The sequence below is a fragment of the Terrapene carolina genome, unplaced genomic scaffold, assembly GCF_002925995.2.
Source record: "Terrapene carolina triunguis isolate 2854851 unplaced genomic scaffold, T_m_triunguis-2.0 Scaffold395, whole genome shotgun sequence".
Classification (NCBI taxonomy): Eukaryota; Metazoa; Chordata; order Testudines; family Emydidae; genus Terrapene; species Terrapene triunguis.
The window spans coordinates 1,579,487-1,607,130 of record NW_020664746.1 but is presented as its reverse complement, the minus strand read 5'-3'; the positions used below and the strand labels follow the sequence as shown (position 1 = coordinate 1,607,130).

Below are 27,644 nucleotides of genomic sequence, written 5' to 3'. Positions count from 1 at the left end.
CCTAGATAAATGCAGGCCTTTGGTCTCTAGGGCTACCCAACCAGCACCTTTTCCAGAAAAAAGGATGTGGGGTATGTGGCTGAGTGGAGCAGAAGGTCCCTGCATGTTTCTGGGTGTAGGGAGCTTCCATGAGACCCTGATTTTTGCCATCATCAGCCACTGAAGAGCTCCCTAGGAGGCGATCAGGTTCTCCTGGAAACCTAAGGTCAAGAATCCCAGCAATGCTGTATCCAATTGATATTCAGAGACATGTGTGCCGGAGGACAGGGGAAATCAAATGCACTACATTCCGCTCTCAGCACATGACTCAGGAAATTGGCACAGGCCCCCACAGAGCCTGCAAAGTCACCTGAACCCAGCTGAGCGGCAATTTCGACAGGCCCCTTCTCTCCCGTACAACCCTCTCCACTGTTTTCCCAAAACACTGGTAACACTGTACTTGTGCCTGTTTGTTTGGAAGATCACGCAGCCAGTTAGTACCCTTCGTTAAGTCCTTTTGCCGGAGCGGTTTTCTTGCATGTGCGGTATTCTGCAGTCTTCCCTTTTACTACAGCATTGCAATTAGCCCTGCTGACCACTGAAATCCTCAGCCTCTCTAAGCAGCCATGCATTAAATCCTGGATTCAAGAGTGGAAATAGACTTCGTAAAAGGCTTATGACCCTATTTATTACATTACACGCATGATGGATCCCGACACTACAGCATAATACCTCATTTAATGCATTGCAGTCATTGCTTTCTCTGCCTCTGTGCCAAGACAGACAAACAGATGGACAGGTAGGTAGTGGAGAAGACAGCAGAGCCTTGGCCGATGTCTATTACAGTCCATATCTTGCATTGCTAAAGGAGCGCGCACACAAGCAGAGATGTGGATCTAAACAAAAGGTAACACACTGCACTTTTATATGGCGTATGGCATATCTGCCACACACGTACTCTTTAGACCAAGTCACAACACAAGCTGACCATGTGGGGCATCACACTGACTCCAAAACTCATGCTCTGGGTAGGCCTCTCCCTCGGACAGTGGATTCAACAGGCAGGAAGCTCACTGGCACAGCAGCTCTTTATTCCTGGTCCACTGGGAATGGGTTGGTGCCCGGAGATTGAGTGAAAGCAGCACAGGCAGCCTTTCCCATGGTAGAACTTCAGATCAGTATTCTCTCTAAGCCTTCAGCCATTCTGTACACACACATGCATGACAGCAGCTGTCAGCACCATTCCTGGGTCCAGAGACATAGGGCTAACTGGCACTGCTGACGCCAAAAACTAAACATGGGAATGTCTAATGTAAATCATTTGCTAGCGATGAAAAACAATGAGTCTGGATACAAACAGCAGAAGCCCAGTGCTCGGGAAGCATGTGCTGTGGGCAATGCCATGTATGCACTTCAGCTCCTCTGAGGGTCGGCAAGCCATCCAGCAGCAGAATTCTGGGCATATTTTTTCCTTTAGTAAGGCATGCCTTGAAAAGGAAACAATAAGAAATTCACTGAGCATAACAAGTCAAGTAGCTGAGGGACCTTCCACATCCCTGTGGAAAAGATACAGCAGCCACATCCTATGCATGTTCCAGTCAGAGACTGGATCACAAGTCAGATCAGTTAGCACTTCAAACAGCTCAGCTGAGCGACAGAGCCTAAGTCAGGGATGCCTGGGTTTGAATATCAGCTCTGAAAAGGAGGGGGCATGTGTGGGTGTCTCTGTCTATACAGTTATAAATAGATGGGTACAGAGACTCATGCAGCACACAGTGTTCATCATATCCAATGTTCCTAGGACAGCAATACAGATATACACAAATGGAGGAGCCCACCAGAGGAAGGGTCAGACCATATAATCATGATGCCCAGCCTAGTCGTAAATCAGATCAGAGAGATCACAGGTTAAATCGGGGACCACACTACACATCTACGGGGAGTTCTCTTTCCACTGACATTTGGTTCACACTTCAAAAGGATTTTACATCTGCATGTTGCTATAGCAGAATCCCCAGATAATGTAAGAGAGAAACTGCATATCACAGTGCAATTTGGGGAGATGATTGCACAACATGACCTACACATGGAGCCAAATCCTGCGCTCGGGTTCTTGTTTGTTGCTCCCACTGAAGACAACAGGAGCTTTCCATGTGCATCTGAGGGCAGAATTTGGCTCAAGTATGTGTCTCAGGAGCTGCATGTGGGGTGCATATAGACTTGTTAACCTGAAATAAGAATGGAGTTTGCAGGCCACCCTAATGGCCCAGCTGGCAGAAGAGACCAGAGTTCAATCTATTTCCTCAGGAAAGTTCAGCTCGTAGGCTGCGTCCAGTTTTATGCTCTCCTTCCAGACGGCGTGACCGAGACTCAAGGAACTGGGTAGGACTGGAACTCCAGATGCTCCCATAGACCTGCCTATCTGATATTTCTCACAGTGGATTCCAGTTCTTTCCACTGGCCACTCAACTAATTCAGCCAAGTGGTGCAGTAAAGCAATGGCCACAAACAAGATGTTACGAAGCCATCTCTAATAGAAATCACACGCGTCAAGACTCTTTCCATCCCATAGTCTTAAAGGGCAAACTGCACATTTTTTCATTAAATGAGCTAAATGTATTTTTAATGAGCTCAGTGCCACAAATACCAGGGCAACAAAGGGCATTCGCCTTCACTACTGTTTCCCTTTCCACCCCCAAATGTCACGCCTGCTGGCTTCGCTCTGATGCCCTGGAATTCATCATCCCGAGATGTCACAGCCACAGTTCCCATTAGAGCCCTGCTGAAGCACAGAACTTGCAGAAGTGCAGGGAAGTGAAGTTATTCAGTCCTACAGCACAGTTTTGCCTTGTGTATTTCTGAATACGATTATTGCATCCCCTCTGACATACAGAATATTAATAAAACAGTTGGCCAAACTTGCACTCTTGCCTCAAATTATATTTAGATATTTGAAAAATAAATCTGCAATTCACCCTTTAAGGCAGTTTTTTATCTGCTGCCCCCACTTAGGATGCTGGTTGTTGCTGGTAATAGCAATGAGAATAATCCCAAAGCATGGAAATAACATAGGACCCAATTTTTCAAAAGAGCCCAGCTCCCCTTTACACATCTCCAACAAACTGCCCAGAAATTACAGACCAGCAAGCTTAACTTCAGTATAAGGAAAGACAATGGAGCAAATAATTAAACAATCAATTTGGAAACACCTAGAAGATAATAAGCTGATAAATAACAGTCAGCATGGATTTCTCAAGAACAAATCGTGTCAAACCCAACATAATAGCTTTCTCTGACAGGGTAACAAGCCTTTTAGATTGTGGGGAAGGAGTAGATGTGGTATATCTTGACTTTAATAAGGCTTCTGATACTGTCTCGCATGATCTACTCAAACAAACTAGGGAAATACAACCTAGATGGAGCTACTATAAGGTGGGTGCATAACTGGTTGGAAAACCATTCCCAGAGAGTAGTTATCAGTGGTTCACAGTCATGCTGGAAGGACATAACGAGTGGGGTTCCCACAGGGATCAGTTCTGGGTCCGGTTCCGTTCAATATCTTCAACAATGATTTAAATAAAGGCATAGAGAGTACACTTATAAAGTTTGCGGACGATACCAAGCTGGGAGGGGTTGCAAGTGCTTTGGAGGATAGGATTATAATTCAAAATGATCTGGACAAACTGGAGAAATGGTGTGACGTTAATAGGATGAAAATCAATAAGGACAAATGCAAAATACTCCACTTAGGAAGGAACCATCAGTTGCACACATACAAAATGGGAAATGACTGCTTAGGAAAGAGTACTGCAGAAAGGGATCTGGGGGTCATAGTGGATCACAAGCTAAATATGAGTCAACAGTGTAACGCTGTTGCAAAAAAAGCAAACATCATTCTGGGATGTATTAGCAGGAGTGTTGAAAGCAAGACACAAGAAGGCATTCTTCTGCTCTACTCCACGCTGATTAGGCCTCTGGAGTATTGTGTCCAGTGCTGGGCGCCACATTTCAGGAAAGATGTGGACAAATACAAGAAAGTCCAGAGAAGAGCAACAAAAATTATGAAAAGTTGTAGAAAATATGACCTATGAGGGAAGATTGAAAAAATTGGATTTGTTTCGTTTGGAGAAAAGATGACTGAGAGGGGACATGATAACAGTTTTCAAGTACATAAAAGGTTGTTACAAGGAGGTGGGAGAAATTGTTCTCCTTAACCTCGGAGGATAGGACAAGAAGCAATGGGCTTAAATTGCAGCAAGGGAGGTTTAGGTTGGGCATTAGGAAAAGCTTTTTAACTGTCAGGGTGGTTAAGCACTGGAATAAATTGCCTAGGGAGGTTGTGGAGTCTCCATCATTGGAGATTTTTAAGAGCAGGTTAGACAAACACCTGTCAGGGATGGTCTAGACAATATTTAGTCCAGCCATGATTCAGGGGACCGGACTAGATGACCTCTCGGGGTCCCTTCCAGTCCCAGGATTATGATTCTGTGTTCCTATGATTTTCAAAAGAGCTCAGTACTCCGATTCTGGATGCTGAGTACCTCTGAACATCTTCCCATCTCATTTAGGTGCCAATGGGGAATATGGGCTCTTTTGAAAGTGTGGCCAATAGTATCCTCCACAAAAGTAAATACATGCATATATTATAACATGGTGGTTTCAGATGATCTTCCATTGATCACAGCAAGCTAGTAGCAGAGAGGGGAACAGGATCCAGGCCTCCAAGCTCCCAATCTTTTGTTCTAACCTAGACATGATGTCTTCTCAGTTTAGTGGGTTTCAGTCTAGGACAGAGGTTGGCAACCTATGGCACGCGTGCCGATTTTTAATGGCACGCTGCTGCCTGCCGGGGTCCCGCTCAGCCCGCTGCCGAACCCCGGAAGCAGGCTGAGCCGGACCCCGGCAGGCAGCAGCGTGCCATTAAAAATCCTGCCCGACCCAGCCCACTCTTCTCTGCCCCCCGCCTACTGCTCTCTCTGGCGGGGGCAGGGGGCAGAAGCAAGCTTGGTCCTGCCAGCTGCTGCTGTAGGGCAGGCTCCGCCGGCAGCCAAGCTTCCCCCTCCCCTGCCTCTTCCCCCAGCGTGCTGCGTCGAGCCCCGCCTCCTCTCCCTCCCTGCCGCCGATGACCCTTGCAAGGGAGGGGAGAAGAGCAGCCCCAGCGCCCTCGCTGCTCAGACCGGTAAGGAGGCGGAGAAGAGGCAGAGGGAAGGGGGGTAGGAGCGGGACGTATCCCTCCAGCCCCCTGCCGTGAGCTGCTCAGGGGGCAGGGGGCTGGGAGCACCCCCCGATCCCAGCCCACCCCCCTCAGCCCTCTGCCCTGACCCCTGAACCCCTCTTGCACCCCAGTCCCCTGCATCCCCCCCACGACCCCATCCCTGATTCCTGCACCCTCCACACATACCCAGCCCCCCCACACACCCCTGCCCGGACTCCTGCACTCCCCACACATCCCCAGCCCCCCCACACCCCATGCCCTGACTCTTGCACTCCCCACATCCCCACCCCCCACCCTGAGCACCAGGTTGGCAGCGGGCTGAGCGGGGCCAGCGGCTGGGACCCCAGCTGGCAAGGGGCCGGCAGCCAGAACCCCAGACCAGCAGCGGGCTGAGCGGGGCCGGCAGCCGGGACGCTGGCTGGCAGGAACCAGCCGATGGAACCCCAGACCAGCAGCGGGCTGAGCCGCTCGGCCCACTGCTGGTTTGGGGTTCCGGCCCTGCTCAGCCTGCCGCCGGTCTGGGGTCCCGGCCCCCGGCCCCACTCAGCCCACTGCCGGTCTGGGGTTCTGGCTTCCGGCCTGGGGTTCTGGCTGCCGGCCCCTTGCCAGCTGGGGTCCCAGCCACCGGCCCCGCTCAGCCCACTGCCAACCTGGGGTTCTGGCTGCCGGCCCCTTGCCAGCCAGGGTTCTGGCCACAGGCCCCGCTCAGCCCGCTGCCGGCCTAGGTGAACGGAACCCCAGGCTGGCAGCCGACTGAGCAAGCCGATCAGCATTTTAATTTAATTTTAAATGAAGCTTTTTAAACATTTTGAAAACCTTGTTTACTTTACATACAACAGTAGTTTAGTTATATTATATATAGACTTATAGAGAGAGACCTTCTAAAAAACGTTAAAATGTATTACCGGCACGCGAAACCTTAAATTAAAGTGAATAAATGAAGACTCGACACACCGCTTCTAAAAGGTTGCCGACCCCTGGTCTAGGACCTCGTAGGCAGAGAGCAAATCACAAGACTGGCAGTTTGAGGACAGAACGCCATGCTGATTGAACTCCCCATTGAGCCCTAGATGAGATTCCTCTAGGTCAGGGTGATGTTGATCCCTCGGCCTGCGCCGCTTCCCGCAGCCCCCATTGGCCTGTAGCGGCGAACCGCGGAGAGTGGGAGCTGCGATCAGCTGAAACTATGGACGTGGCAGGTAAACAAACCGGCCCAGCCCACCAGGGTGCTTACCCTGGCGGGCCGCGTGCCAAAGGTTGCCGATCCCTGGTCTAGATGTTGGGCCTAATTTGAACTGTAGGCCGCTTGATCATATCCCTCTTGCATGACACAAAGCTCCATCGGAGGGAATTGTTAGAGCGGTCCCTTAGTCAGCTCTAGGATGGTTGGGAAAGGAAGGCAGCTAACTAGCTATAGTTTCAAGGGGGCCAATGGTTCATGAGTGGCCAATACATTTTTAAAGTAAATTTAACAGGAAATTCAATGCAAAGCTTAATCAGCTTAAAAGCAAAGGATTATGAAAGTCACATCCACCCTCTTTAAACAAGGAGAACCCAGCCTGTTAGTGTCCAGCCTGTTCAATTCCCAAGAATTCAGGGAACAGGGAGAACACACTGGAACAAAGTTCACCGAAGCCTCACTGGATGCCTGGTGAAGAGCATTCATGCAGCAGGAAAGGGCTCTGTCAGCTGGTAGAGCACAAGTCAGTATGCAATCCCTCTTCCCTGCTGTGGATGTGGCCTGAGAGTCCCCTGAGGAAGTGGTGATGGGCACCAGGATGGCCAGCCAGGGCACTGAGACTGAAATGATTAACCAGGGCTAAAGATGTTGCTCTCAGTAGTGGGTTTCCTAGTTGAAGGGTAACAGCATTGCCTTAAGGAGATGGCACATTTTCCAGTGCTCTGCTGATGCATGTACTTAGGACGCTCACATTGCCCAAGTTAGGGTTCCACTGGCAACTTGCCCAAAGCCAAAGGACCACATCTCCTTTGCATAACATGGAGCAAATTGCAGTGCTGTCTTCAATAAAGAGGCAGCCTACTGAGTTTACAGGGTCCATCTTGAAATGCTCTTTCTTGATCCTAGGAGAAGCACTATCTTTCTGAGGCGATGTAAAACCCAGGCTCCCTTGGCATTTGCCTTCAGTGGGCGTCATGGGGGTTGGATACCATATAGCCTGATTATTACTGTTACCTTACTGTATACGTAACAACCACACTAGATGAAATCATAATCACTGTTTGCTCTAAATCAATCCAGCTGGTTCAGTAATGGACAATTATACTGGCCTGGATATTCTCTCCTGTGCATGCAAACAGCGCAGTCACTGTGGCATCCTGCCTCTGCAACATCTATTGCAACGTTTCAGTGCTACATTTTCACTTTCATAATGCAAACATGACAGCTAATTTCTACCACCAAGCACTCAACTAGGTTAAAAAAACCGCCCAGCTGCAACGACAGCAAGCAACACTTCCTCTTCCCAACAGCAACTCACGGAGGGTCTGATCCTGAGCTCACTTAACCCGTGTAGCTCCATTGACTTTAGTGGAGTTATGCCTCATTTACGCCAGAAGAAGTGAAAGCAGAAACAGGCCCAGACTCAGGGCAGCAGGAGGTTATGCTCAGACAACTTGCAAACTCCACCGTATAGGGATTGAAAAGAAACCTGATTAGATGGTGATAGGCTTCCTGGTGTGTGCATGTATCTCAGCAATGGTGTTCCTCTGCACACTGCTCTGACCACACCAGCTTCATACACACAGGATCCTGCGGCTTGGCGAGGGGTATTCTGGTCCCCTGGAGAGTCCTGTCAGCTTCAGGATTTCCTTGCCCTTGAACTGCAGGGAAACTTGGGCTCCTCAGGGGAGGTGAAGGTGGCTCTTAGCCTGGTGAATGCCTGGCCACCCTGCCTGGGATGAATAGGTTACTTGCAGCTCTTTCTGAATAACATATGTGGAAGCTGCAGCAGCAATGAACTCCACAAACTGGAACAAGAACTGAGCTGTCTGACCAGCAAGGGCTGTCTCACCAGAATGGGGCTTTTTCTTCCAGCATGCTCAGTACTGCTGCTGGGAGCAAGTTCACAGCTTAGGAGCAAGACAGAGAGAGAATTTAGCAAGTCCGTCTAATCAAAATATAATTCCCCACAATGATTTTATTGCAAGAGCTGGAGGCACTGCTTTCATCCTAAGCTGCCTTTTATTGCTCCCCTCAGCAGCAAAGGAAAACAGCTGTGTAAAGAATGTGTCGTTGGGTCCCAGGAGGAACACAGGGGAAGCATCACATCAGTGTTCCCAATGCCCCAGCATCTCTCCCACTTACATTATGATGGGAGATGAGAAGTCACAGCCATCTGGGACGACTCTACCTCCCTGCTGCTCCACACAGCAATAGCAAGGGGCCTCTTGTTCCACAACGTGTGAAGGGAAATTTGCGTCATGTTCAACCACTCTAGCTTCCCTTCCCAAGGCTGGGAAAGATTCTGGCTCTCACTGCCTGGGAGGGGAATCCGGAGACACAGAAAGGGATACAAAGAGCTGCTGAGATGCGCCAGCAGTCCCTGTCTCTTACTGCTCCTTCATTCACTCCATACCTCAGACGTGGACTTGCCACCGCCCCCACACAAAGCAGTGATCTGCCACTTGGGTTATAATGCCAAAGCATTTTGAAGGTGGAAAGCACAAAAGAGGGGTTAACGGCAAACTTCTGCCCCGTCTTGGGACAAGGGGGAAAGAACAGGGAGAGGATAAATGAAGCACTGCCAAGCCGCACCCTAGCACTACCACCCAGGAGCCAGGCTAAACACTAACCAAGTGCTAGCCACAGTGGAAGGTGATGGTCCACCCAGCATACCAGTTCATGCTCCCACAGCTGCTTGCATACATGCTGGTATTCTGAAGCAAGCACAGGAGAGTTGGGGGGAAGCCCTGACCCTGTTTAGCTTCTACAGAAACTAAGGCCAACAGGAATGTTTGCAGGGTTTGATTTCCCTTTTTCAACCCTAAGGTAAATAAGCTGCTGTTTTTAAAATCATTGTAACGTGGCGCATGAAAGCCCCAAAGTGAAATGGACAAGGAGCAAGAGCGGAGCCGACAAGACCATAAGCACTTGCAGGACAAGATGATATAGATATAGGGGTGGGAGTACGTGCGTAAAATGCCTGCCACATCCTGGATGCTACCGCAACACAAACAATAAACAAATAGTAATTTGTGTCCTTTCATAGTCCAGGCTGAGAGAAATGTGGAACAGCAAACCAACCTACCAGTACATCGTAACAAGCTCAGGAAATGTCTGGCGTCACATCCGCAGGTGGTGCTAAGGGCACAACTTCAATGAAACTAGGCCAATTTACACCAGTTGATGATTTGGCCTTTAACTTTAGCCTGTCAGTGCTCTTTATCACTACAACTTCAGCAATTTTTTTAAAATCTCTCTCTCTTCTAAGTCTCTACAACCTGGTATTTGTCTAACATGCAGCCTGGGCGAGGAGATGGGGAATGTCCTTCCTATTCATTTAAACTTGCAAGGAAAAGTGTGGTGACTATAACACCATTTGCGATATGGTTGCTGAGACCACAGAACCTGGTTCACCAGACACCATTTTAGGGACCTTCTCCCCAATACCAGCAGCAGCGCGCCATCCAAAACACAACCCTGTGGAACAGGCATCACACGTTCCATTGAGTACTCTGTGGCCAAGGAGAAATGTGTTGTGTTGCCAGGGTTGTGTGCCATAGACAGCTATGCTGTTCAAAAAGCCAGCTCCAAAGCTGGCTCACTGATCAATCTGCAGTTCGCAGGGTTTAGAAGCCATCTCTCTGTTAAATCACTTTATTCTGCCAAACCATCACGAAAAACATAAGCCTTACAGTGTTGCCATGGAGCGCAGCTATGCCATGGAAGCGGAAGCTGAAAAGTGGATTCCTCTGACCAAAAGCATTTACCAACAGAGGCTTGTTCTGTGGAACATACGAAAGGAGTCTGGTGGATTTCTGTAGACAGGCATCCATATCTCATCACATCTGGCTCCTTGGTTGGCAGTCTCACAGAGAAGCCAAGAACTGCACGAGCTATGGTCTCAACCCTAATGGCAGTTCTTCCAGGGTACGTGTGCCCTGCTGCTGTACCTGCTCTATGATGAACAGAGGGATTCGGCCTCCAGGGCTATCAATCTGGCACTAAATTGACAACCTGAAAGTGGTACTGTGGTGAAAATGCAAGTTTCACCTCAGTGGCACTTTGCACACAAACACTCCCATCCGAGCTCCTGCACTCTGCCCCCTGCTTTCCGAAGAACCATGGGACTCTGAGTTAGTTTCAGTTCTTTACGTTCATTGAAGACTCGTCCAGGGCAGAGGGGAAAGCCGAATGAGCATCTATTCTGGTTTACTGAGTGAAGCAGAAAGAATACACTCTAGAGGTCCTGCTGAAGATCAGGGTCTTCTGCAATTTCCCCATTTCGCCCTCATGTCAGAGCCACCCTCCCTCCAGCCAAGGTGGGGTGAATCCTGCTCACTGGTGAGCTCATTAATCCTAGTCTGTGTGTTGGCCAGAAGTAGGTCACCGTTAAGTGTCATGGAATGCTCCTTCCCTGCCTTCTGTCTCTGCTAGCCTGGAACGCGAATGCCGAACTGCCACAGGACAGAATGCTCTTGGGCCAATCCCTAATTTAACTGAAGGAAACCAAAGGGCAATGTATGAAACCTCAGTGTCTTCCATTGTGAGGAACACAAAAGCTGGATGTCTGCTAGACAGTAGAACAGTCACATAAAAAGCACAGCAACTCGCTTCCAGCCTAACCCTCCAATTAGCTCAAAATAGGAGGAGTCACCCATTGGGCCAAGGAAAGGGGAACATGTGCATGGCAGAGACTATGCTTTACAGTGCTATCATGCAACTCAACAACACACCAATGTCAGGTTTGAGGCTCAGCGGTTTAAAGACAGTCTCCTTAAGGGGAAGAAGAAGAGGTTCTTTTGGAAATCAGCTGGGAGAGTGGAGAGATATGGGGGGGGGGAATGGTGTCAGTGCATTTTTACACCCTGTCAGGTTGTCGAACGAGACCCTAGAGAAAGTAGAATTTCTTACTATAAAGAGGCTTTTGACACTGGAAAGGTTAATGTGGGCAGGCGTGCTGGAACAATTTTTATAGTGGGGGTGCTGATGAGAACCATTGAACCAAACCGTAAACCCTGTATATAATGGAAACCACTTCAAGCAAGAGGGTGTGGCAGCACCCCCAGCACTCCTAGTTCCAGCACCTATGATGTGGGATAGAAGCTCCCTTTGCTAGAAACAGCAGGTTAAGACCTTAATTATTCACCTGTGGGGCAGATGACTTTGAATCACAGGATGAAACAAGGAGAGGAATGTGCTGGTACAACACAGACAAAACCCCAAACCCACATCAGGATGCAACCAGTGGATTCCTACTATGGATAGTAAACACAGGGGCAAACTGCCAGAAATGCAATGCTTGAAAATGGGCTGATCTGCGCATAGGTTCTGAAAAGGGACCAGTCTCCAGCACGCCCACCCGAGTTGCCAGTGGGAATTCTCTGCCTCTGCTCCTAGCAGTTAGTATCTCATCACTGAAAATGACAAATTCAGCAGCAAGCTGTACTCTGGATTTTTCACAATCAGCGCTGTGACATAAGCTGTTGCTGCAACTCCGAGCAGTGGCCACCTCACCAAAATGTCTGTATTCTGCTTTGGATGGATCAGTCTGCTCTTCGATAAACTCAGATTCAGTAATAATCGCAACACTTCTCTAGACTTGTACATGGCTACTATTCTCAGACCCTTCTTCCCACCTCTTTTCACTGACTCGCACTACAAGGGAACATACCTGCATGCAGTCCAACAAAAGGTATGCTTGACACAGGTGCAAAGAAGGGTCATCTTTGGCTTGGCCTAATTACTCCAGGCCTCAAGACAAAAAGCTTTGATAAACAGCTGTTGAGCAAGACTGAGAAGAAGAGCACATAAGAAATAGAACATGGGTTCGAGCTATGAGAAATAGCTGGAGTTTCGCACTGATCTAGAGGAGAAGAGCAAACTGCTTAATGATTAACAATAATAATTAACTTGCTATATGCTTTTCAACTGAGGACCTCAAAGTGCTTATGCACTCATTAAAGAATTAAGCTGTTAACAAGGTGCAGAGAAGCTAAATAGGAAATAATGTATTTCAGTCCATGTGATCTTTAAACGTCTCCAGGCAGCAGCCTGTGTTATTTTTTCCTGTGCTGATTTTTAAACAAGTCAAAAATGGAAAAGTCAGACTGAGCCTCGTTATTCCAGAGAATCAGAAAAGATTCCATAACCCAACTGGTATCGTTGGTAGCGTCCACTATGCCTGGTCCCTTCCAACACTTGATACCCTCGACAAATTAGCTGCAATTGTCTTTATCTTTTTAAGATGACAAGAGCAGCACAGAATGCATTAAATTGGCCTATAAATCATACATTTCAGGTCACTTGCAAAATAAGCCCATTTTGGTAAGAAAAGTAAAACATAAAAAGAAAACCCTTTATTCTCTTTCAGTAGCAATGCAGTTATCATGAGAATCATCATTGCCTTCCAAATGTAAATAGAGGTTAGCATGCACCCTCAGTGCAATCCTGAATAATTAAGAGACTGATGCAAATAACCATGTTAAACTTCCACTGCGCCTCTCAGGGATTTTGTCTGTTTAGCTGGGCTGGGCCACTAATCACCTACTGCTTTTGAGCACCTTGCTGTGAATTTCTGCAATACTGCTGCAAAAGAAAGGAAAAGGGAGGATGATGGAGGAGAGCTGGAGTCCTTCAGGATTTCCATGAAGGAAAGGGATAATATTCATGATCTCATGGCCTCCTGACATTTTAGCCTCTTTGGATAATCTGATCCTGTGCTAGAACACTGGGGACTTTGCAGGAGCAGCTTTCAGGCTTCATTGAGAACTCAGTAAGCCAGTTGTAAGCACAGGCTAGTACAGTAGTAATGGGGAGAGACGTCAGAGGCGAGCCTAGGAACCGCCTCCCGTTTATAGTTATAAGCAAAGCATGTGACTGGAGCCTTCACTGCAGTTTCATCAGAGGTTAAGGTACAAGCACAATACACACTTACAACTTCAATCATTTCTCAAACAAATGCATACAAATCACATGCTTGGACTTTAACCCTTCTATACATGTGGGGGAGAGAAGTGAAATGAAATTAACAAAAGCACCTTCCATACATACCAACACAGACTGCATAACACATCTGAGGAAACCTGCGCAGTCTGCAAAGATCTATTTGCTGCTGCTGCTAACATTACACACACAACAGATGACAGCTATAACACTATGTATGTACATAGTGCTACTACTAAACTACTGTGTGTATATATATATATATAAAAAAATGTGAGAGAGAGATGCAAACTCAGCAAATATTATTTCAAGAAATGTCATGGAAAAAACAGTCTTATTTCATCACAGGCCATTTCACAGTTCCAAACTTTGCAGAAAATGTTCATGATAGGGTGGTGTTGCAGCAAACATACAAACTCTCAAAAATGTCTGGATCGGGATATAAAAAAGAAGGGGGGGGGGAAGATCCTTATTGGAATAACATTTTTAGATTGGAATTTAAAATGTAAAATCTTCAGCTGTCAAAGTGCATGCACAGCATATAATATAATTATTTATTTCATGTTAAACATGCAGAAAAGATGCATTTTATTACTGGGTATCATTCCCAAGACCTTTCACCTGCATAGAGAGCAACCAGACTTTTACAGATTGTAACCTTTCTGAAATACTTTGTTTTTGTAGAATGACATCTATCTATACAATCTCATATTCTCCCATGTTTCCTCATCACTAATTCCTCTGGTAATAATAAATCCTTCCAACCAGAAAATACAAACTCTGTTTATAAAATGTCCTCTCCCCACTTCTCACCTTTTCTGACCCTTCATCTGTAATCAAACTGTCAGCAGCTTGCAGTTAATAATGAAAGTTGCCACACACACATACCCACTGCCCATGTCCCATGCTAAACTGGAAATCTCCAGTGCTGGTGTCTGCTCCAGGAGGCACAGAGACCACATCAATCTAGCTTGTGGCAAGACCTGCCTAGTTCTGTCTGGCACATGCACCTGGGGCAAATGAGATTTACTAAGTCTTCAACTATTATTTGTTATGAATCCAAACAGCAGTTCTTCCCCAGCTCCTGCAGTCAAAACAAATAAACCAGTGAGAGAAGAAGGGCTAACATTTATGTGGCAGATCCACAATCAAAGCTGTTTTGTAATCTGTGGTTATGAGCCTGAGGGTGTGTTGGGGGGGGGGGGAATAAATAACTATCGAAAACTCTTTACATTTGCAACAGGCTCTGGGCACATAAATCTGGCTGCAAAATGTGTGGTCGTGCTCCAGATCAGTCACGGTTTCAGCTATTGCAGAGTTTATTGTTTAGCCCCTTTCCGCCACCCCCCAAAATGGAAAAGCATGCAGCCCTCTGATATATCTAGCAGGCACCCTCTCGTGATCATGCAGAAGCTGCCAAGGAGACTTAATCTGATTTTAATATCCAGCTCCGTCCAAAAAGGAGCTGATCCAGATTTTTAAGTCGCTTATTTGTAACAGTAAGACCCCTCTCACTCCATCCCCGAGATCTCAGCCTGCATACATGTAACGGACACACGACATGACTCATCTGCACAGTCCAATTCTTATCTGCCCCCACACCACACAACCCCATCACCACCATATCTCTGGAGTAACGAACAGGGGCAACACAACATTTAATCCATCTACCAAATGCCAGCCCTAGCATTCAGGCCAGGCTGTTTGTTGGGATGGCAGAAGCCAACCCAGGCAACAACCAATTCCCCTCTCACCCCCCCTCCTCCCCCACCTTCTTTCACCAACTTGTCTGAAGAAAAAGAAGAAAAAAGGAAACACATTGGGAAGATGGGGGGTGAGCAGGAATTGATACATTAACCTGACAACTTTAAGGAACTCTGCATCCACAGGGGTTCTCAAACTGGGCGTCGTGACCACTCTGGGGGTTGTGAGGTTATTACACGGGGGTCGCGAGCTGTCAGCCTCCACCCCCCAAACTCCGCTTCACCTGCAGCATTTATAATAGTGGCAAATATAAAAAACATGTTTTTAATGTATAAGGGGGGGGTCACATTCAGAGGCTTGCTGTGTGAAAGGGGTCACCAATGCAAAAGTTTGAGAACCACTGCGACTAGAATCAGGAGGTAGCCGTGTTAGTCTGTATCTACAAAAACAACAAGGAGTCTGGTGGCACCTTAAAGACTAACAGATTTATTTGGGCATAAGCTGAAGAAGTGAGGTTTTTACTCACGAAAGCCACTGCGACTAGACTGTTCCTTCCCAGCATTCCCCTCCACACACACACTATCACTTCCTCCCACAACCGGACCCCCCGGCGCTGTTACCCCCTCCCCCAACAATTGCACTTCCTCAGACTGCCCCCCCCCCACAACGCTCCCCCCAGTCACACACACCCTGCAAGGACGGATTGATTGAGCCCTGGCAGGGCCCTCCTTGTGCCTTGATCGTCGTCCCCCGCCCCCCCGCCCGCCCCCATGTGTGCAGCACGGCCGGGCTGCTATGCATGGGGAAGGTCTGGCAGAAGCACCCAGGAGTCCACGTGTGAGTGGTGCTGAAAGTGCTCGGGCGCAGCGAGCTTTCCCCCGAACAAGGGCTCGAGCCTCCTTGAGAGCGCAGCGGAGCAGCCTCCCCGGTGCCAGATCCCCCACTGCTGCGCGGGGGGCTTTGCACGCGCACCCCCGTCCGTCAGGGCTGCCGGCTGCAGCCTCCCATGCTTCTCCCACTGGGACTGCAGCAGCAGCGTGCAGCCCTCTGGACTCCCCTCTGCCTGCCTGGTGCATGGAGGGATCACGAGTCTCTGCACCCCCAAGCTCCCCCTTCCTGGCGTAGGGCGGGAGACAGGGCTTCCTGCACCCGCAGACTTCTCTCGCCCTCTCTGCTGTATGCGAGGAATCAGGAATGCCCCATCTTTGGTACATAGAGAAACCGGTGTTTCTGAACCCCCGACTCCCCGGTCCTCCGTGCATGAGGGGGAGCAGGGGCTTCTGCGCCCCCAGATTTCCCTCTGTCTGGTGCATAGAGATCAGGGCTCCCTGCCCCCGGTGCATGGGGGATCCCGGGCTCCCTGCACCTCGCGGCTCCCCTGTTCCCGGTGCATGGGGGATCCGGGCTCCCCGGTGCATGGGGGATCCGGGCTCCCCGGTGCATGGGGGATCCGGGCTCCCTGCCCGCGGTGCACGGGGTGCAGGGCTCCCTGCTCCGCGGCTCCCCGGTGCCTGGGCCGGGCTCCCTGCCCCGGTACCTGGCTGTCAGTGAGATAGCTGAACACGAAGGAGGAGAGCTCCTCGTCCAGCAGCGCGCTGCAGTCTGGCGCCGGCTCCGCCATCTTCCAGCTCAGGCTCCGGCAGCGGCGGCACCAAGCATGCGGCGAGCCTAGAGCAGCGCGGAGCCGGGAAGCCGGCGGGGCGGAGCCGGGCCGCTCTGCTGGGAGGAGCCACGACCCGGCCGGCTGCAGAAGCCGGCCTGGCGCGGGGAGGAGCCGGCACTGGCGGCAGGGCGGGGACGGGGGGATCTTAGCCGGCCCGCCTGTGGGAACGGCCCCTCCCGCCGCATCAGAGACCGGGAAGGGGGCCGGGTCCTGCCCTCTTGGGGTCGCTGTCCGGAGGTTCCTGGCCTGTCCCTGTTCTCTGCGTCCCCAAGGGGGCAGGACCCCACCCCAAGCCTGCCCCAAGGAGCAGCCCCCCACAGAGCGCCTCCCCCAAGTACGGGTCCCAGTTTTGGTTGGACCTATTCCTGGAGGTTTCATCACGTGATATCATCTTTAATTAAAGATTAATCTTTAATTCCTGGAGACTCCAGGACAATCCTGGAGGGTTGCCAGTTGTTCAGCCAAAGGACCGTCCCCCCCCCGGGAGCCCTCCCCACGGGGGCAGCCCCCCCCCCCCCCGACAGCCTCCCCTGAGAGGACCCCCCCCAAAGGGGCATCCCTTCCTCAAGAGTCTCCCTGAAGGAGCCAGCCCCACACACATACCCCCGAGAGCATCCCCCATTCAGGTACTTAGCCCCACAGCGCCTCCCATCTGCCCCTTCCTTAGGAAGGGCCCTGCCTCACCTCGCTCCTCATTCCCCTGCTAGGACACCCCTGCATTCCACCAGAGCCAAAGCCCTGTGTGGAAGCCAGGCAAGAGAGCGTTTCTCATTGCAGAGGGCAGAGCTCTTCCCTGGGGGGCGCAGGATAGCTCCCACTGAGAGCTCAGAGCCCTTGGGATTCTGGGGTGGAGGACACTCAGAACAGCTCTCCCTGGGCAGCCAGAGCAGGGGGCAAAACACTTCCCATGGGGTGAGAGGAAGGCAGCCCCAAAATCAAACCATCTGGGCAGGACACTGGCCTGACTCATGTAATTTCCAACTCCTCGTAGGGCTGCTCTGACATCGGGGTCTGTGTCACACCTTTGGGCCCTGGCCGGGTTGTGAATAACACTGATGATACCCCCCAATAATGTTAAAGAGAGCTCTCCAGGGATGAGCAAATCCCTTTGTTTGAATCTCACATCAATGACGTAAGGCAATGCTGTCCCCTCACCGCTGCATTTTGGTGCGACAGCAAACGGATGGCTCTCCAATCATGCTTTTCTATGTTTATCTTATTCCATAAAGTTCACTGCAAAAGCTGTCTGAGCCGAGCCCTGAGGGTCTCAGGCAGATAGAGAAGCAACTCCCCTCACCTTCTCTCAATCGATATGTTAGACAGAAATGGGACAAAAGCAGAAAAAAGAATAAAAATGTCCATTAGTTACATGCCGCTTCAGGTCAGAAAACAGAATACAATCAATTCAAAGAGATAAGGCCAGCTATTTACTAAGGCCTCCTCTATGCACAGTGTTTGTACTGGTATAATTGTGTTGTTTGGGGTGTGATTATTTTTTTTTTTAAACCAAAAAAGTTATACTGGTACATCCCTAGTGTGGATAAAGTTATATGTATAAAGGTGCCTTATAGCAGTAGAGGTTATTTTCCTTCTGTACAGGAATAAACTCTACTGGTATAAGCCACATTTATACTGATTTAATTGCATCTGCACTAGGTAGGTTGTGCTGCTTTATCTATACTGGCATATTGTGCTGCTTTAATGACATACTCTAACTTTTGAAATCCTTTTATTACTGACTGTAGCACTGACTGCTGTGAGAAGTCCTTCTGACTTCAGTCGGCCTATTCATGGTAATAAACGTTATGCCCAACAGTAAAAATGTTGGCAGGACTGGTCCTTTAAATTGAAGAGACCAAACTTTACAGCGCCTCAGACTACATTGGCAGCGTGCCAGGAGCCTGAGAATTGCACCTTGTTGGCATATAAATGCACATAGTCATTAGAATTGCTTGCACGGGGCCCTCAGCCATGTGACTAGCCCCTGAATATACACAACAAGGAGAGTACATAGTGACCCAAAGTGAAGAATGAAGAGGACTGAAAGGTCGCCACTAACTCAGGGCTGCATTTCATGTGTGGTGTTCTCTCTGTCACAGTGAATGGTTTCATGTTGCAGGCACAATTTTCTGGCTTACATTTTGCTGCCCATACTAAAAGCTCTTTCAGAAATAATTCATCACTGGACCAAAATTTCATGAACATTCTAACTTCACATATCCACAAGGATTACAAGGGGGGAAAGCACTGCTTGGCAGTGCAGGCAGCTAAATTAGCCAACGTGAAATTGATCAGAGTAACAACACATGCAAACTATTGGGCCCAGATCCCCAAATCCTATCAAACTGCTCAGATGAGACCATATGATACTTATGTGCATAAGCTGATTATGCAAGTAAGGGATATGTACTGATTTAGGTGGAGTGCATCATGGCTGTATTTCTCTAAATGGATTAATATAAATTTATTGTTGTTTGAGGCCATCAGCAATAAAAATCTGTAGCTGTTGAACTTTGTCTTCACACTGCTGTTTCAAAGGAAGGACTATTTCCAACCACTGATTAGGTCTCTGTAGAGCACATGCTTTAGGCACTATTCCATGTACTAAAATCAAGACAAAGAAGGATTTGGCAATAGTCATTTTACAAAATAGTACAAGTTAGTCTGAGTGGTCTATAAACAAAAAATTTTGTCAACACACCATAAAGAGGTGGTGAGTAGCATAGATGACTGGTGACTCCCCATACTGGAGGGGCACAAGCAAGCTAAAGGGAAGGACACATGACCATCCCATGTGCCCCCCCGGCCCAGTGACCACTCCCGCCCTGCGCCCAGCACTCTCCCCGCCTCACGTTCCCTGTGGCGGTAGGGAGGCTCTCTGTCCTTCTCTCCCCACGCCTCCCCCCACACACGTTCAGCCACTCTCCCTGGCAGCTGGGCAGGGAGCAGGATGGAGCCACTTCTGTCTGAGAGAGCATAATAATGGTTGGCACTTCTGTAGCACTTTTCATGCATAGATCTCAAAGGGTTTCACACAGGAAGGGATGTCCTCATTTTAAAGATGGGAAGAGACACAGAGAGGGAAATTGAAACTCAAGGTCACATGGAGAGTTGCTGACAGACTCAGGTCTCTCAGCTCCTAGTCCTCCTGTGCTCTATGAACTGGACTGTGCTACCACCACCCCCCCTAAATCCCTATATATACAGAATGACACCACAGGGCAAGAGTGGTCAGTGAGGAGAGCAGTGCTAGAAGGCTTCACAAATTAAGTGTGATTTACAGAGGAATTTAATGCACAAAAGTGGGAACCAAGTCCAAGTATGATTTTATATTCTATATATGCTCCAAAGAATAAGCTAATTATAAAGTTTCAACCTTGCATCTGAATTTCCCTCAAATTGTTGATTTAACGCCAGACCATAGTTTTATATTTAACATTGTGTGTGTGCGAATTTTTTATTTTTTTTTTACACATGAAAGTGTACAGTTAGCATGCTTGATCAGACATGGGCTATAACACACATATCTACATATCTAGCCCATAAGGACATCTAATACATAACTAGTGTTCTGGTGTAAATCCATAGAAGAATCCATAGAAGGAAAGCTAGATAAAGCATATGCTGAATGGATTTCTTTGTAAGTTAAATTTCTCCATGTGAAGTCTTTCCATTGATTTGAATGAGAGCTGGATTGATTCCTGAATGAGGAACTGTGCATTAGATTACATGACTGGGAGTCAGAGCTTCTGCATTCCCAGCTCTGCTTGTGACTAAAGCTGTGATTCTGGACAAGTTATTTACTGCTCTGTGCCTCATTTTTTCCACCTGTAACATGGGAATAATAATACTTCCCTACCTCACAAGATCATTCTGAGAATTAATTAACTAAAGTTTGCAAAGTGCTTTGAGATCTTCAGATGGAGATCAGTATAGAAGAGTCAGTTATTATAGTTATGATTGTTGTTTTCCTCCCCTTAGAAATAAACCACATAGCTGCATTAAAAATGCCCAACTCGTGGGGTTTAGGATGTGCCATTTGCATGTTATGTTGAGGCAAAAGAGTTAATCATATATAATGTGGTATTATATATGCTTCTTATGGAAGTAGAGTGGTTACACAACAACATTATAAGTTAATTGGTTGCCACATCTTTTTTAAATCAAAACATTTGAGTTGTGCAAGGAAAGAAAAGTAGTTGACAGTGGTCAGACCTCTTGTTTGTGCATTTATGTAACTTAAGAAAGCACAGCCAAATTCATTTATAAAACAAAACTGTCCCCTTTTATTCCATGCTTCAGGCAAAACTAGTTTTTTTTATGAATGAGTTGTAAACCCCAGAGAAATGAAGTGTTATAATGGAATGCCTGGCAGACATAAAAGAAGTACCAGAGGCAATAGGATAAGTAGGGTATTGTAAAGAGATTTTTTTCTCCCATGCTAGTGAAAGGCAGTGAAATTTCCTGGTTTATCTAAAACAAAGGGGCAAGAAGCTGTTATGTTTCTGGGTCCATCTCATGTGAATTTCTGATACCTCAAGATCCAGTGATATATATTCTTTGCTCTATTTGGAGCATGCCGAGTGGTCCTACAGGCCATACTGACCCAGGAGCCCACTGAATTTTAAGCTAAAAAAAATGTTCAGAACATCTTCCTCGTTCATAATTGTATGGGTTTGTGTGAGCCATGGATTATAACCTGTGTGATCTCCAAGAGGTTAACCAACTTTACAGGCAGCTGCGGCACTGTGATGCTTGGCCCAGAGAGGCTGGGTATAATATTACCAATTTAAAGTGTGACAGGAAAAGGCTGCAAATGCCCTTTCAAAACAGCAGGACACAGAGAGCAACTAATGTCATTAGGCCACCGGTCAGGAGAGGACACAGAGTTTATATATACCGGTGCCCTACCAAAGGCCAAATGTGGGACGTCAAGAAGAGAGCCAATGGAAATCAATTGAGTGGGAAACACCCAAAATGCTGTGTGAACTCTCTGGCTTTGGTTTCATGTCTCAGATGCTTCTGATGCTTGTAAAACAGCAAATGTTGTAATCATTGAGTGGGCATGCAGTGAAATGCAGGGACATTCAAATGCAGATGTCCATATTATAATACTGTATGTTGTCTTGGCTCCCCCTTGGTGGGTTTCAACATGCCCATGGGCTCTGCTAGACAACTTTGGCTGGGCTCCGTCTTTCCTTCCTGCGTGGGAAAAACAAAGGGATGGAGCTAGCTCAAACACCACCTACTGGTGAGCAAGAGTATCACCACGTTCCTGCCATGCCCCCCCGCCCAACATCTGATCCAATAAATTGTCCAAGTCTGTGATCCTCTGTCTCCTCTCTAGATGAAGAATGAAACAGTCAACAAAATTATAGAGACAAGGTGGGTAAGATAATATCTTTTATTGGGCCAACTTCTGTTGGTAGAAGAGACAAGCTTTTAAGCTGCGCAGAGCTCTTCAGGTCTGGAAATGGCCCTCAGCGTGTCACAGCTAAATACAATTTGGAACAAATTGTGTAACATAAGGGTTTAGCATGTTGTAAGAGACCATCCAAGCTGACATGGGCAGTTAACACCTCTGCAGTCATAGTAAAAAAGAGGGTTAGTGGGTTATAGATCATTGTTAATGAGCCATAAATCCAGTGTCTTTATTAAGTCCATGATTTTTAGTGTCTAACAAGTAATGAATTTAAATTCCCAGACTCATCTTTTGAAGTGTTGTTCAGGTTTCCGTTGAGGATGAGGACTGAGAGGTCAGATATGGAGTGATCATTTTGTGAAAAGTGTTCACCCATGGGTGATATGGTGGTTTTTGTCTTTTATCATTTTTCTGTGTGAGTTCATTTGAGAACATAGTGATTTCAGGTTTCATCCACATGGCTTTTATTGGGGCATTAAGTGATCTGGATGAGGAACACCACATGTTGTGATAGGCAGGAGTAAGACCCATAAATCTTGAAAGGTGTGTTGTGGGGACTTCAAAAAAACTGAGGAACCATCTCCTGCACCTCACATACTCCTGAAGGGACCACTGTAAACAAGAAATCATCACGTACTCCCACACATGGGAAGGAAAGAATCAGGAAACCTACCTGCAGATCATGCAAGAAACCCAAAAGAACTATCAAAAAAACCCAATGACAGAAATCCAACACAAAAATATAAAGTGGAACCAACTACAACAACTCTGCAACCCACAGAACACCAGGATCCATCATACGGACACTAAATGGCACCCCAACATCATCAACTTATCAAGACCACCACTAACCAGAACTGAATTATCTGTACTCTTCCAGGGACTGAACTTCTGGCCCACCACAGAACCTGATACCATACTAACGTGGAGAACTAGAAGAATTATCTTGCCTACTCCACTGCAAATAATTCTTTCACAACAGAGACGCATTACCCACAACTACCACCATGGCCTTACTGATTTCTTAAGAAAAGGTAATAAGAAAAAAACAATCATCTGACTGGACACACCACAGTGGACAAAACCACACACTTCCTCATTATATCGATTACTTCAGGAAAAAAATTGAGTGTGAAATCCTTAACAAACATCACATCCACCACAATCTCACCACCACTTAGAAGACTGCTGTACAATCCAAGCACCAGATAGTGATCAAACCAGCAGACAAAAGGGACACCATTATTGTCTTCAACTCTGATGACTAGGTCAAGGAGGCCAACTGACAACTCTCTGACACCACCTACTATAAAGAACTCAAAGATGCCGCATCACAATTCAATCAGGAATTTAAGGATATCATCAAATCCTTCCCCAAACAACTCCAAGAGAAACTCTACAACCTCATCTCCCACAAACCCAACCCAGGGACTTTCCTAGAGTCTTAAAAAAGGGAACCCAGGCAGAATCATCATATCTGGCCATGGAACTCTTACTGAAGAATACTGGGACTCATAGAAACCATCCTCAAACCACTTACAAAAGGCCAGTTTCCTGCAGGATACAATCAACTTCCTCCAGAAAATCTGCAATATTAACGACCTCCCTCAGAACACCATCCGTGGCACCATGGCACCTCCCTATACACCAACATCCCTCACAATGACAGCCTAGCTGCCTGCTTCAAATATCTACAAGACAATGGACAACACTCAGATATCCACCCCAAACACATTGCCAAACTCATCCATTTCATCCTCACCCATAATAATTTTACATCCAACAACAAACACTTTGCCCAAACCATGGGAACAGCCATGGATACTAGGATGTCTCTCCAGTATGCCAACCTCTTCATGAGTCACCTGGAGAAAGAATTTCTGGACAAATACACCATGAAACCAGTGATATGCCTGAGATATATCAATGACATTTTCATCATCTGAACAGATGACCTATATTCTCTCACAGATTTCTACCACAACTTCAACAACCACCACCCATTCATCAAACTCTCTCCCACACCAGCATTAGCCTCCTGGGTACCACAATCAGCTTCAACAATGGAACCCTACAGACAACAATTTACAAGAAACCCACAGATCCCCACACTTACCTTCACAGATCCAGTAACCATTCCAAACACACCAAGAAATCTGTTATCTACAGCCAGACATTCAGATACCACAGATTATGCTCTGAGGAGAAAGTCCAGGATACACATTTTAACACACTTGAAACCGCTTTCACCTAAGACATTCCACCAGAGAAGTAGATCTTATCATGGAACAGGCCACCCAAATACCCTGAGATGACGTGCTTCTGTAAAGGAAAAAAAAATCTCCCATTGCACACCCGTAGTTGTCACCTACCACCCCACATTGGAATCCTTACAGGTTAACATTAAAGAATTATAATTCATCCATGATGGGGAACACATCCTGAAAAAAATCTTTGCCAAGCACTCTCTTCTGGCCTTTAAACAACCCCCCACCCTTGCCAAGCTTATCATCAGAAGCAAGCTCCCCACAGACCAGGACCCACCTGCCGCGCTGTCTGGAGTGGCTCACAACCAAGAGTGCCAACCTCACGGCAGACTGTCAAAAAGCAGGGCAGATGCCCCAAGCTGGTGGTATGTTCTTTAATTAGATGTGACCAACCCACAAACAAGTGTGAACTCCTAAAGCACTAGAACAGTCTTACCATGGAGTCCAGACAGTTCTCTTGGGCATCCTAGACTATCTTGCCACCCAGGCAAGCTGGACTATGTGATAGATAATCACCTTACACCAAAAATCACAGCAATATTCAGGTTACTCCCAGTCCCAAAGGACCAGTCACATACCCCAGGTCATTTGTACTCAGATCTCAAACCAGAGACAACACCTGTACAACTCATGTAATAAACTAAAGATTTATTAACTAGGAAAAGAGATAAGAGAGTTATCTAGAAGTTTAAAACAGGAAACACACACACAAATGAGTTACACTCCTAGATTTAAAAAGATAATATAAGCTTCTCTAATAACACTGCTCTACAGCCAAAATGCTTCTGAAATAAATGTAGTCAAACTTTACTAATTCTAGGTCACTGAGAACGAAAATGATGCTTAAAATTGTTGATTGGCTCTAGTTTTCAAGATATGCTATTGGGTCAGTATATACGACCCTTGACTTGGGAATGGCGGAGGATAAGTGAGTTATAAAGGGAAGGGATCTCAATTTAAACCAGAAATGACTAAAATACATCTTTGACTGGATCTATGAATAAATCTATGACTGGGTTTGGACAGTACTTGCTTTTTAGGCAAAACAATGAATGATGCAATCTGAAGCTGGTATTGCGTCATACATGATATGAATTGCATCATGTTATTCCTAGAAGTTATGGATGATGCAATCATAACGAAGCTTACATCACTCTGCTGAACAAATTGCCCTATATCAGCTCTAGAAATCATACAGTGTCGTGCTCTCTTATTTGTCAGTGTTTGATTTTGCAAAGGGACACATTTCTGTTTAGCCAAAGTGAGCAGAGATGCCTCGTACTTGTGTGAACAGTGCAGATAACTTCTGCTATGTTTGTGGTAAAGTGACTTTTGCATCACAAAAGCGCAGTATAACCACTATGGTTAAGAAAGCCTATCACCTTTATTTTGGCTGCAAAATTGGAGATCAGGAGAAGAGGTGGGCCCCACACATATGCTGCAACACTTGTGCAACCAATCTTCGCCAGTGGTTGAACAGGAAAAGGAAATCTATGCCTTTTGCAGTGCCAATGATTTGGAGAGAGCCAACAGATCATACCAGCAATTGTTACTTCTGCATGGTGCCTCCAGTTGGGAAAGGTGTGTCAAAGAAGAAAAAGTGGACTGTGCATTATCCAAACATTCCATCAGCTATACGCCCAGTACCCCACGGAGAAGGACTGCCGGTTCCTGATGCACCAGAATCATTCTCACTTGAGTCAGACAAGGAAGAGGAAGAGGATGAAACTTCTGGTCCTGAACCATCAATGTCACAGGACCCACATTTTCTCCCATCCTCCTCCTCTGAACCACACCTCATAACACAAGGTGAACTGAATGACCTTGTCAGGGATTTGGAACTACCCAAGAATAAGGCAGAGCTGTTGGGCTCCAGACTACAGCAGTGGAATCTCCTGGCAGGTGATGTTAGGGTTTCCATGTTCCGTGACCGTCAAAAGGATCTTGTCCCATTCTTCTTCATGGAAGGTGATCTTGTAGCCTGCAACAACATCGATGGTGTGATGGCAGCCCTCAACATCGTTCACGATCCAGATGAGTGGAGACTGTTCACTGATTCATCGAAGACGAGTCTTAAAGCTGTTTTACTGCATAATGGCAATGTTTTGCCATCAATTCCAGTTGGTCATGCAGTCCATATGAAGGAAACCTATGACAACATGAAACAACTTTTGAGGTGCATAAACTATGACCAACATCAGTGGCAGCTTTGTGGCGATTTGAAGGTTGATGCTCTCTTGCTTGGTCTGCAGACTAGATACACAAAGTACTGCTGTTTTCTCTGCGAATGGGATAGTCGTGCAAGAGATTCCGACTACATCAAGAAAGATTGGCCACTCCGACAGTCATTGGAGCCTGGGAGGAAAAGTGTTCAGCATCCACCACTTGTTGAATCAAGGAAGATTTTGTTATCACCCTTACACATCAAGCTGGGTCTGATGAAGAACTTTGTCAAGGCCATTGACAAAACACAAGCAGCTTTCAAGTACCTCCGTGGAAAATTTCCACGGTTAAGTGAAGCTAAGATAAAGGAAGGTGTCTTTGTTGGTCCTCAGATTTGTGAACTTCTTCGAGATGATGCATTTGACCATGCACTGCGTGGCAAGGAAAAGACGGCATGGAAAGCCTCCAGTTAGTGGCAATAAATTTTCTCGGAAACAACAAGGCAGACAACTACAGGTTGTTGGTGGAAAACCTCCTCAAGGCATACAAAAGCCTTGGTTGCAACATGTCACTAAAGATACATTTTTTGCACTCTCATCTAAATTTTTTTCCACCGAACTGCGGAGCAGTGAGCGATGAGCCCGGCGAGCGATTTCACCAGGACATTGCAACAATGGAGAAACGCTATCAGGGCAAATGGAGCCCATCAATGCTTGCAGACTATTGCTGGACAGTGACAAGAGATGCTCCATTTAATGAATACAAGAGACAAGCCAAGAAGCGCCGAGTAGACACTGAATAGGACTAAAATATGTACAGAATAGTTTTTTGCCTTTTATTTCGTAATAAATTTTATTTATATAACCCTTTTGCTGATTTTTAAAGTGTTACATAAACAGGACAGGTGAAATATTATCATGTAAAGCAACCATAAACACATGAAAAGACCTAGGTTTACAATTTATGATTAAAACTCTACTATCTACACAATATACATAGACATAAAATGTAAACACTTAAATATCTTAGAAACAGTAGCCAATCAGTTGTTTTAATTGTCATATTTGAATTCAGTACATCAAAATACATAATAAATAGCACATTTT

At 46.8% G+C, this 27,644-nt stretch overlaps 1 protein-coding gene across 1 annotated transcript in view; it reads right to left on the bottom strand.

Annotated features, from left to right (window-relative positions):
- PPARGC1B (PPARG coactivator 1 beta) overlaps nt 1-16,644 on the bottom strand; it is a 93,967-nt gene extending 77,323 nt beyond the window's left edge. The window contains exon 1 of the mRNA XM_026658057.1: nt 16,561-16,644. Within this exon, the coding sequence (XP_026513842.1) occupies nt 16,561-16,644 (84 nt within the window). The remainder of the gene's footprint in view (nt 1-16,560) is intronic.
- Between the last annotated feature and the right edge of the window lie 11,000 nt (nt 16,645-27,644).